The following is a 12,576-nucleotide window of genomic DNA, read 5'->3' as shown; positions in this document are numbered from 1 at the left end:
CTCTCTCTCTCTCCTTTCTCTCTTTCTCTCTCTCTCCTTTCTCTCTTTCTCTCTCTCTCCTTTCTCTCTTTCTCTCTCTCTCCTTTCTCTCTCTCTCCTTTCTCTCTCTCTCGCTCTCTCTCTCTCCTTTCTCTCTCTCTCCTTTCTCTCTCTCTCCTTTCTCTCTCTCTCCTTTCTCTCTCTCTCCTTTCTCTCTCTCTCCTTTCTCTCTCTCTCCTTTCTCTCTCTCTCTCACTCTTTCTCTCTCTCTCTCACTCTTTCTCTCTCTCTCTCACTCTTTCTCTCTCTCTCTCACTCTTTCTCTCTCTCTCTCACTCTTTCTCTCTCTCTCTCACTCTTTCTCTCTCTCTCTCACTCTTTCTCTCTCTCTCTCACTCTTTCTCTCTCTCTCTCACTCTTTCTCTCTCTCTCTCACTCTTTCTTTCTCTCACTCTTTCTCTTTCTCACTCTTTCTCTCTCTCACTCTTTCTCTCTCTCTCACTCTCTCCTCCCATTTATCTCCCCATCTGGCATATCGCATTTGGCAATAAAGCTTTGATTAGTCTTTCTTGAAGAAAAGTTTCCTGTGTTCATATGCTTGTGTGTCCTAAGTTGTCAGTTGGTGAAGCAACCAGCTTCACTCTGTTTAACCAGTATTAATACAATGCCATCCTTATGTTTCCCTGAGACTAAATTCCTTTGGTTGGTTTATTGAAATGTGATGTGCAAAGATGTGAAGAAATCTTGGAATGTATTGGAATTGGTAATAGAAATCCCAAACTTGTTCCTTGTATTTTATTCTGTAAAATTTATAATTATGGTACAAACATCCAACCATTAGCTTTTTCCTCTCTGAAATCAACATGACCCAGCCAAATATTGGACATATTAAGACCATAAGACGTAGGAACAGAAGTAGGCTATTTGGCCCATCGAATTTGCTCTGTCATTCAGTAAGATCATGGCTGATCTGGTAATCCTCAACTCCAATTTCCTCCATTTTCTCCACAATCCTTGATTCCTTTACTGATTTAAAAATCTGTCGATCTCAACCTTGAATATATTTAATGACCCAGCCTCTACAGCCCTCTGCAGTAAAGAATTACACAGATTCACTGCCCACTGAGAGAAGAAATTCCTCCTCATCTCTGTCTTAAATGGGCGACCCCTTACTCTGAGAATATGCCCTCTGGTCCTAGGCACTCTCACAAAGGGAAGCAACCTCTCAGCATCTACCCTGTCAAGCCCCCTAAGAGCCTAATCTGTTTCAATAAGGTTGTGCCTCATTCTTCTAAATTCCAATGAGTACAGGCCCAACCTACTCAACCTCTCCTCAGAAGAAAATCCTAGTGAACCTTCTTTGGACTGCCTCCAATGCCAGTATATCTTTCCTTAGATAAGGGGACCAAAACTGTTCACAGTATTCTAGGTGTGTTCTAACTAGTGCCTTGTATAGTTTTAGCAAGACTTCCCTATTTTTATACACCATTCCCTTTGAAATAAAGGTCAACATTCCATTTGCCTTACCTATTACCTGTTGAACATGTATGTTAGCTTTTTGTGATTCATGCACGAGGATCCCCAAACCTCTCAGTGCTGCAACTTTCTTCAGTCTTTCTCCATTTAAATAATATTCAGCTCCTCTATTCTTCCTGCCAAAGTGCATAACCTCACATTTTCCCACATTATATTCCATCTGCCAAATTTTTGGAAATAAAATGCTGAAAATGAGAAGATTCAGAAAGTTATTTTGCTTGTGTGCTAAACTTTGTAGAATACAAGCTTGTACCTTTTTTGCATTTTGTACAGCATGATTTGTTAGTCTGGCTACAACAACATTAGCACACAGTAGCTTCATATGCAGTGTATCTCATGGTTTATTATTTGTTTTTAGGACATCCATGACACTGGAGAGGCCACATTTATTGCTCATCCCTTGTTGCTTTCATGGTAGTGATTGTTTTTTTTTTACAGCTAGCATTAAAAGTTAATCACACAGTATGGGCTGGAGTTATGTGTTGGCCAAAGTTGGGTTTTAGTATAAATCTGGCAGCTTTCTTAGTGAATTTTTAAAATTACTGCACCAGGTTTATTTATTTCATCCTCACAGATTGCCATGGTAAAAATTTAAACTCTTGACCTCTGAATGAAATATTTCCCACCACCCACTCCCCAACTAAGGTTTCACACTTCGCTCCTTGTATCTGTATTTCTTCGCTGTAGAAAGACACAGTAAGTAGGAGGGATAGCTCTTTGGGATACTTGTGGCCATGATTTTAGCCTTTTGTGACTAAAAGCCTTACATTTCAATATTAAAAAAGTATCCAAGAACATATTTTAAAAGAATCGGTTTGGAATAATTTGTAGGATCTGTTGCGGCTATGTTAATCTGGTAAGTCTTGTGCATGCATTAGTGGAGCCAGATTCTTAAATTGTTTTGTTGATAGTGAAGTTCTTATGTGTATTTGTGTTGTTTTATTTTCAGTCATAATTTCTTGTGCATCTTGTGATTATGTCTGTCTTTGCTAAAATCACCAAATCCACTTTTTACCCTTTTTGTAAGGATGAGACTGCTTTGGCCAAAGTATGCATCACTATTGTTACTGCGGCCACAATGCATTGCTTTGCCTGGAGTTCGTCCACTTCTCCCCTGATCTGTGGAATCAAATAATGCTTGAACGTTGAAAATATGCCTTCTAACTCTCTATGCTGTAAATACTCAAATATTAATATTGTGATGCTCTAAAATTGGCCTGGCTATTATTTATCCAATTCAAATTGCTGTTCAAATCCTATCTTGCGCCAAGGCCAATTCACGGACTGCCCCTGTGTTCACTGATTTACATTGGTTCCCAATTCCCCAACACCTTAATTTTAGAATTCTCATCCTCATGTTCAAACCTTTTAATGCTCACATCTCTTCCTGTCTCTGTACCATACCCAGCCCTATAACCCTCTGAGGGAACTGTACGTTCCTCCAGCTCTGTTCATCCCTTGTCCTTTCATGTGTGCTGTGCCTTCACCCATCTGCATCCAGACCCTGGATTTCCCTCTCTAAACCTCTCTGCTTCTTAGCCTCTTTCTCTTCCTATGAGACCCCCTTAAAAGCAACTAACAAAGTTTTTTTTGTTGCCTCTCCTACAAGCTGCTGTGTCAATTTTCATTTGATTAGACTTCTATAAAAATACCTTGTTATGTATTTCTGCATTAAATGTGCTTTATGGGGGAGGTGATGGCGTAGTGGTATTGTCACTGGACTAGTGATCCAGAGGCCCAGAGTAATGCTCTGGGTTTGAATCTCACCATGGCAGATGGCGGAACTTGACTTCAACAAAAATCTGGAATTAAATGTCTAATGGTGACCATGAAACCATCGTTGATTATTGTAAAAACCCATCTGGTTCACAAAATTCCTTTAGGGAGGGAAATCTGATGCCCTTACTTGGTCTGGCCAACACATGATTCCAGGCCCACAGCAATGTGGTTGACTCTTAAATGCCCTTTGAAATGGCTTAGCAAGCCACTCAGTTGTAACAAACCGGACAGACCACCCGGCATCGACCTAGACACTGGAAATGACAACGGCAGCCTCAGCCCTGTTGACCCTGCAAAGTCCTCCTTTCTAACATCTGGGGGCTAGTGCCAAAATTGGGAGAGCTGTCTCTCAGACTATTCAAGCAACAGCCTGACATAGTCATCCTCACAGAATCATATCTTAGAGATAATGTCCCAGACACCATCATCACCATCCCTGGGTATGTCCTGTCCAACCGGCAGGACAGACCCAGCAGAGGTGGCGGCACAGTGGTATACAGTTGGGAGGGAGTTGTTCTGGGAGTGCTCAACATCGACTCCAGACCCCATGAAATCTCATGGCATCAGGTCAAACATCGGCAAGGAAACCTCCTACTGATTACCACATACTGCCCTCTCTTAGCTGATCAATCAGTGCTCCTCCATGTTGAACATCACTGGAAGCACTGAGGGTGGCAAGAGTGCAGAATGTTGTCTGGGTGGGGGACTTCAATGCCCACCACCAAGGTTGACTTGGTAGCACCACTACTGACACAGCTGGCCGAGCCCTAAAGGAAATAGCTGCTAGACTGGGTCTGTGGCAGGTGGTGAGGGAACCAACAAGAGGGAAAAACATACTTGATCTCATCCTCACCAACCTCCCTGCCGCAGATCCATCTGTCCATGACAGTATCAGTAGAAGTGACCACTCCATACAGTCATTGCGAAGACGAAGTCCCGCCTTCACATTGAGGATACCCTCTATCGTGTTGTGGCACTACCACCGTGCTAAATGGGATAGATTTCGAACAAATCTAGCAACTCCAGACTGGGCATCCATCAGGCCCTGTGGGCCATCAGCAGCAGCAGAATTATACTCGAACACAATCTGTAACCTCGAGGTCTGGCACATCCCCTTTCTACCATTACCATCATGCCAGGGGATCAACCCTGGTTCAATGAAGAGTGCAGGAGTGCATGCCAGGATCAGAACCAGGCATACCTAAAAATGTGGTGTCAACCTGGTGAAGCTCTAACACTTGTGTGCCAAACAGCAAGTGATAGACAGGGTTAAGTGATCCCATAACCAACGGATCTGTACTAAGCTCTGCAGTCCTGCCACATCAGTTATGAATGTTGGTAGACAATTAAACAACTCACTGGAGGAGGAGGCTCCACAAACATCCCCGTCCTCAATGATGGAGGAGCCCAGCACATCAGTGCAAAAGATGAGGCTGAAGCATTTTGCTACAATTTTCAGCCAGAAGTGCCAAGTGGATGAACCATCTTTACCTCCTCCAGAGGTCCCTGACATCACAGTTGCCAGTCTTCAGCCAATTCGATTTACTCCATGCAATTACAAGAAACGCCTGAAGTCACTGGATACTGCAAAGATTATGGACCCTGACACTATTCCGGCAATAGTACTGAAGACGTATGCTCCAGAACTTGCCCTGCCCCTAGTTGAGCTGTTCCAGTACAGCAATAACACTGGCATCTACCTAGCTATGCAGAAAATTGCTCAGGTATGTCCTGTACACAAAAAAAAAAGGACAAATCCAGCCAGGCCAATTACCGCCCCATCAGTCTACTCTCTGTCAGTAAAGTAATGGAAGGGGTCATCAACAGTGCTATCAAGCGGCACTTGCTTGGCAATAACCTGCTCACTGACGTCCAGTTTGGGTTCTGCCAGAGCCACTCAGCTCCTGACCTCGTTACAGCCCTGTTTCAAACATGGACTAAAGAGCTGAACACCCGAGGTGAGGTGAGAGTGACTGCCCTTGACATCAAGGCAGCATTTGACAGAGTGTGGCATCAAGAAGCGCTAGCAAAACTAGAATCAATGGGAATCGGGGGGGAAACTCTCCGCTGGTTGGAGTCATAACTAGCACAAAGGAAGATGGTTGTGGTTGTTGCAGGTCAGCCATCTCAGCTCTAGGACATCACTGCAGGAGTTCCTCAGGGTAGTGTTCTCAGCCCAACTATCTTAAGTTGCTTCATCAATGACCTTCCTTCCAACATAAGATCAAAAGTGGGGATGTTCGCTGATGATTGTATGATGTTCACCTTTCGCGACTCCTCAGATACTGAAACAGCTCATGTCCAAATGCAGCAAGACCTGGACAACGTCCAGGCTTGGGCTGACAAGTGGCAAGTAACATTTGCACCACAAGTGTCAGGCAATGATCATCTCCAACAAGAGAGAATCCAACCATCGCCCCTAGATGTTCAATGGCATTACCATCACTGAATCCCCCACTATCAACATCCTGGGGGGTTACCATTGACCAGAAACTGAACTGGACTAGCCATATAAATACTTTGGCTGCAATAGCAGGTCAGAGGCTAGGAATAGTACGATGAGTAGCCTGCCTCCTGACTCCCCAAAGCCTGTCCACCTTCTACAAGGCACAAGTCAGGAGTGTGATGGAATACTCTCCACTTGCCTGGATGAATGCAGCTCCCACAACACTCAAGAAACTTGACGCCATCCAGGACAAAGCAGCCTGCTTGATTGGCACCACATCCACAAACATTCACTCCCTCCACCACAGACACACAGTAGCAGCAGTGTGTATCATCTACAAGATGCACTGCAGGAATTCACCATGGCTTCTTCGACAGCACCTTCCAAACCCACAACCACCACCATCTAGAAGGACAAGGGCAGTAGATAGATGGGAACTCATAAACACCTAGACCTTCTACTCCAAGTTACTCACCACCCTAACTTGGAAATATTTCGTCGTTCCTTCACTGTCACTGGGCCAAAATCCTGGCATTCCCTTCCCAACAGCACTGTGGGTGTACCCACACCACCTGGACTGCAGTGGTTGAAGAAGGCAGCTCACCACCACCACCTTAAGGGCAACTAGGGATAGACAATAAATGCTGGCTCAGCCAGCGAAGCCCACAACTGATGAATGAATTTTGAAAAATGCAACGCAAGCACCTTTTTTAATTTGAAAAGGAGATAAAATGGTTAGAGTGAAACTCATCATGGGGTGGGGTGCGGTGGGGGTGCTTCGTGAAACATAATATTTGCCTTGGTGTAACAAATTGCTGTTATATAAAATGTATTTTATATTATGTTTTTAGCAACTCTGCTTTCGCTTTTATGATTTGACTGTGTAATAGGCAGGTGATTCCATTGATCTTCTTGCAAGAAAATGAAGTTACAATTTGTTATGACATGGGTATGTTCACAAATCCATGTGTGATACCCTCAGCATGATAAATTCATAAACACGTTCATATATTATCACCCAGAATATTGGGGAAAAAATGGGAGAATCTAAATTTAAAGACTTGTGCATTTATAAGCATTCTTTCACTAATTTTGTTGCTTTCCTAAACAGCTACATGAATTTTAATATTTTCTGTTACTGTATTTCTAGGAAGAAGACGACAGACGAGGGTGCATCGTACAAGGTCGCCGTTGTTTGAAGAAACGGATGTTGTTCCACTTGATATTCCAAAATGTTCAGAAGACTTATTGGTGCCCAGTGAAGAGCTGTTGAGCATTATAGCTATTTATGAGGTGTTGAATAATTTTGGAGCAGTGTTGCGCCTTTCACCTTTCCGCTTTGAAGACTTTTGTGCTGCATTGGTTGGTCAGGAGCAGTGCACGTTAATTGCAGAAATGCACATTGCTTTGCTGAAAGCAATTTTGCGAGAAGAGGATTCCTCGAACACCACTTTTGGTCCTGCTGACTTAAAAGATAGCATCAATTCCACATTGTACCTTATAGATGGAATGACGTGGCCAGAACTGGTTCGGGCCTATTGCGAAAGCGACCGGGAATACCATCATGTACTACCCTATCAGGAAAAGGATGAATACCCATATGGTCCAATAGAAAATAAAATCAAAGTTCTTCAATTTTTAGTGGATCAGTTCCTGACGACGAACATTGCCCGCGAGGAGTTGATGTCTGAGGGTGTGATCCAGTATGATGACCACTGTCGGGTTTGTCACAAGCTAGGTGATCTGCTTTGCTGTGAAACCTGCTCAGCTGTGTACCATTTGGAATGTGTGAAACCTCCGCTTGAAGAAGTGCCAGAGGATGAGTGGCAGTGTGAGATCTGTGTGGCACACAAAGTGCTTGGTGTTTGTGATTGCGTGCCTGAAATCCAGAAAAATAAACCATATGTTCGTCATGAGCCTATAGGATATGACAGACACAGACGAAAATATTGGTTCCTGACTAGAAGGATTATAATGTAAGTATAATTTGTCACAATCTATTATGCTATTAGAGAACAAGCTAATGCAGATGAAAAATATTGGTCTTGGTCAGTGTAAGTAGACCTCTAAGTAATATTGACATCAGTGTGTGACAAATCACAATTTAATTTTTATTTAAATGTTGATTTTGACTTTTGCCTACTACCCTTTCAGGTTGTTGATTTGAATTACATTGCAACAGAAATGTGTTTACATGTTGCAACATGTTGCCATTTTTGTTGCATTGGTCGTGAGAATTAATTGTTCATTTTCAGATGCTGTGACTTTTTTCATTAAATGAACGACAGGGGGAAGGGGGAACTGGGTACCTACCCCAGGCAGGAGAAGCAATTAAAGCAGCATGATGTGATAGAATGACTGCAAGGTGATCCTTTCTAGAGTCTTTTCCCACAGTGTTACATGGATTCTTGTGAGTTCTTTCTGAGAAGCAGAAATCCATTGGGTTCAACTTCAGAAATCTCCAGCACAGTTGTAACTTAGGAGACACATTGTGTCAGGATGACCTGCACAAAAATAGATTTCTTTTAGCGTACATTCCCAAATAAAATTGGCCACTTTGACTCAGAAGTTAAATTGAACCTCTGAAAGCTTTAAGTATAGTTCGTATAATCTTAAAGGTTTCATTTAGTTTGTTGTTGAAGCCAAGGGGTGTTCTCAAATAATGTTATGCCCAACCTGGTAGCCTTGTTGACTCCAAAAAATTTCCTTTGAAGGCAAGCAAATTCTAATATTCTTCAAAGCTACATCTTGAACTTTCAATTCTGATGCAGAGTCTCGTTGCAACTTTAAACTAAGATAGATCAAGTGCTGGTAAAGCATGTGGGGCTGGAGTTTTCGAAGAATGTTGCCATGTTGTCTTGGCCAACGTTTCTTCGACCACTACCACGAAAAATATTGGCCCGTATTTTGCGGTCAGCGGTGAAGCAATGGCGCTCACAGCTGACCTCAAAGAAATCTACCAACAAAAGTTTAGCGATCTTTGTGGTGTGGGCTTCCCTTCCCCTGAGGGCTTTTTAACTTTGGTGTCATGTCAAGAGGCTCTCCTGGCACACAACAGCAGTGATGCCAGCAAGCAGGGTAAGCAGCCAATCACATTGAAGTATTCTCTCAGACCACAAACCAGGAAATTAAAAGCACTGTATCCCTTTACTTCAGGCAGCAAAATAAAAAGTTATGACTGGATTAAGATGGAAGCTAAAATAAGGATGCATGTTTAAAAAGTTAAAGATTTGAATTTTCTGATTGGAGAAGTTTGACATTCCACAAATATAAAATTAGCTTTTTAGGACCAATGAGCATGTTTAACTATAATCATGAAGTTTGTTCATTGTTTAAAAGCCCAGTTGAACCTCATTGTATAAGATGTAACTTTTTCAAGGTTTTTAACAGTGAGACCACCAGCAGAAGAGTGGAAGTTCTCATCACTTCAGAGATTTTCCATTCATTGGAGTCTGGGGAAACCTCAACAGCACTCTTGCTGGAGGAGTGTAGATTCATTGACAGCAGCTCCAGGATTTGTGTTTTATCCTGCACACGTGCAGACTCCTGTTGCTGCTACCAGTTTCAGTAGTGTAATGTCAGCGAATGCTGACAGCTTTACCATCATTACCACTTCAAAATCTGGGCCAAAAACTGATGTTTACGTCATTGCTTTTCATGGAATACTACTGTCAAGCTTGAATTAGATATAGTATACTTTTAATTGTTGTGACTCTTAAACTATGAAAAATATCCTCGCCTTCATTCTCTTGTGCTTTCAGAATTTCTCACTTTGTTGATTGGGTACTGAGATAATCCAGTTAGCGACTTTATTTATTGATTTTTGTGATTTCTGGAATTCCCTTCCAATTCTTCTCCATCTCTCTACCTTGCTGTTTCTCTTTAAGAAACCTCTAAACCTTACTCTATGGCAAGCTTTTGGCCACCTGAATTCGTACCTCCATATGTAGGCTCAGTAGCACGTTTTGTAATGCTCCTATGAATTGCCTTGGGTTTTTTAATGTTAAAGGTATTATATAAGTATAAGTTGTTGTTGTTGATTTTGTTTTTGTTTTCCCCTTGATTTTCTTGCACTTTCTTCCTAGAAGACATTGACACCTCCTATTCTCATGAGCATATACAACCTCTAGAATCTGGCATGCATGCCTTTGTGTGTGAGCTTAGATACTGAGTATTAGTAATTAATTTAAACAGAGTTCTTACAACCAAGCTTGAGTCTATCATTACCACTGCAAAATCTGGGTTGGCAATTGGGTGCTTATCTTATTACTTTTCTTGGGATGCTGCTCGCACGTGTTTTCTAGCAAGACTGACAAGATTTTGATTAGAAAGGGTAACCTTAGGCTAGGGATGCTGAACATTAGGACATACAAAATAGGAACAGAAGTAAGCCATACGACCCCTTGAGCCTGATCCATTCAGTAAGATCATGGCTGATCTGATCTTGGCCTCAAACCTACTTTGCTGCCTTTTCCTATAGTTCACTGTAGTTCAAGAACCTGAAAATATTCAATGGCTCTGCCTAACTGCAATCAATTGTGCTCCATGGCTGGTTGAGATCAGCTGAATCAAGCCAATCTAGACCACATGGTGGCTTTGTATTTGAGATGCAAAAATGTTTTTATATTAACTTTAGTTGAGTTGCTCATGTCAACAGAATTGAAGACATTGTATGCTTTAGCTGTTCATTCCATCTTTTCTAATTCATTAGAATTAATTTTGAGCAAGTTGGATACTGCTGAGATAAGTGGCAAAGGCACAGAGAGGTATCCTTTTTAAAATAGTATCCCCACATATCAAAACTCTTACCTGTATTACCATTAAAGACATGTATGTTAATTTTACATTAAAACTTTCAGAAGCTTGATTTCTTTTGCCATAATAATCAAAAAAGCTCCTGTTGGTAGTAATTGATCCCTGCAGATCTCTCCAAAATTAAACCTCAAATGATATGTGTAAAAAAAATTCAGAAATCACTGATGTCAGCCTGTGTACTGCTTAAAACTATCAGTATTCTTGGGTGAATTGATGTACAATGGTTCTGGCTGGCTGGTTCATTCGATACTTCACTTGTAATTTAAACAATGCTTTATCTTTGTGTGCTTTAAATTCCTAGTGTTAGTTTTAATGATGCAAAGTATATTATGTGCAAAAATGTTTTGCAGTCAACAACATCTTGCATTTATAGGACACCTTTAATGTAGTAAAATGTTCCAAGGCTTTTCGTAAGAATATTGTACAAAATTTGACATGAGCCACATGAAATTTAGGACAGAAGAGACGTTTTAATGAACACCTTTTAAGGAGGTTAAAGAAACAGAGTTTAAGGAGAGAATTCCAGAGCTTGGTGCCTCGGTCACTTATGGATGGGCTCTGATGGTGGGGGGAGGGGGAGCAAAGTAATGCTGGGATAACAAAATAAGACAGAGTTGGAGTGGTACTAAGTTCTCAGAGGGTTATGGGGATGAGCTCGACCAGGGAGAGATTTGAATTTCAAGATGAGAATTTAACATTTGAGGTGTTGCTGGACCGGAAGCTGGTGTTGGTCAGCAAGCACAGAGAGGGATTGGTGAACAGGACTTGGAGTGAATCAGGGTACGGGGAGCAGCACTTTGGATGGGCTGAAGTTTGTGATGGGCGAAGGTGAGAAGCCAACCAGGAGAGCATTGGAATTCTTTTAAATCATCACCTTTTATTCACATTGTGTTCACGAGAACCTGCTGTGCTTTTCTGTTTGCCACAACGTCACTTGCAATTTAAAAATGATATGCATATCCTTGAGTTTGGATGTTTTTAAAGTACTGTCTTCAACACCAGTGAATTAACAACATTTTGGGATTGAGATGCTGTTGACCTACTTGAGCTTTGCTTTCTCTTGTTTATGACATTTCCTGTCTCTGTTCCTGCTTTGTAGCATACTGCATTAATTTGCACATAATGCATATTCTGAGAGTTGAATTTATTTTTTTTTAACTTTGTTGACCAAATACTGAGTGTGATGATAACAGGCCTAAGTCTGAGTGTGTTACCAAAGCCAGGCCTCCTGTTTTTATTTGCAGAATTAATGCAGCCAACTTCAATGTCATTCCTAGTTGTCAATGTTTTTCACGACAGTTCAAGAACAGTTTGGATGGGAGGTTAATTCTCCATGTCACTTTCATGAAACTTGTCATTGAAGCAGCTCCCCCAGTACATTTCACAATTCAGTGAAAATGTTGAAAGCTGTAAGTGGACCCTGTGCATGTCTTGGCACTCAAAGGAAGTTTTTACTATTTTTCTCAGTCAGTGTTGAGGTGTGAGGGGGCTTGAGCTTGAGCGCAGATATTCAGTTTTGAAATTGTAATCCTGTTTGAGCACATGTTTTTATCAAGGAAATTGGGTTTGGGAGTCTACAATCTCACAGCACCAAATTTTCACTTTCCCCATCTGGTTGCCTTTAAGAGCAGATTTGCACTTGGTATCAGGTTATTTCTGAAATATTCTGGAGATATCCAGTCTTTTTTTCTCTATTACACCTTCAATCTTCACTTGAGTTTTACCAATGACTTTGTTAGAACTAACTTGAGAAAACTGATGAGTCAAGCACCCAGCGTTGTATTACCATAGGTCGCTGTAATAAGAAAATACCTGATAATGAGGTGATATTAACTTCCTCAATTTGTTAAGCTCCATGCCAGTTCCTGTCGTGTTGTATCTAAACTTCATTCTATATTGCTATGCTGTACCCATTAAAATTGTGGAGGGAGTGAGTTTATGCTATTCCTGGTTTTGTGAGCGTCAAATTTTAAAATAAATATTAATTCTCTTCGTTGAAAAGACGTTGACACAAGCAATGT

At 41.4% G+C, this 12,576-nt stretch overlaps 1 protein-coding gene across 18 annotated transcripts in view; it reads left to right on the top strand.

Annotated features, from left to right (window-relative positions):
* Window positions 1-12,576, top strand: part of bptf (bromodomain PHD finger transcription factor) — a 137,724-nt gene that overhangs the window by 12,807 nt on the left and 112,341 nt on the right. For all 18 annotated transcript variants that reach the window (XM_041216641.1, XM_041216644.1, XM_041216645.1 and 15 more), the window contains exon 2: window positions 6,891-7,716. In XM_041216641.1, coding sequence (XP_041072575.1) covers window positions 6,891-7,716 — 826 coding nt within the window. The remainder of the gene's footprint in view (window positions 1-6,890; window positions 7,717-12,576) is intronic.

The sequence above is a fragment of the Carcharodon carcharias genome, chromosome 22, assembly GCF_017639515.1.
Source record: "Carcharodon carcharias isolate sCarCar2 chromosome 22, sCarCar2.pri, whole genome shotgun sequence".
Lineage (NCBI taxonomy): Eukaryota > Metazoa > Chordata > Chondrichthyes > Lamniformes > Lamnidae > Carcharodon > Carcharodon carcharias.
Note: the sequence above shows the minus strand (reverse complement) of the source record. Positions and strands in the feature narration are given on the sequence as shown.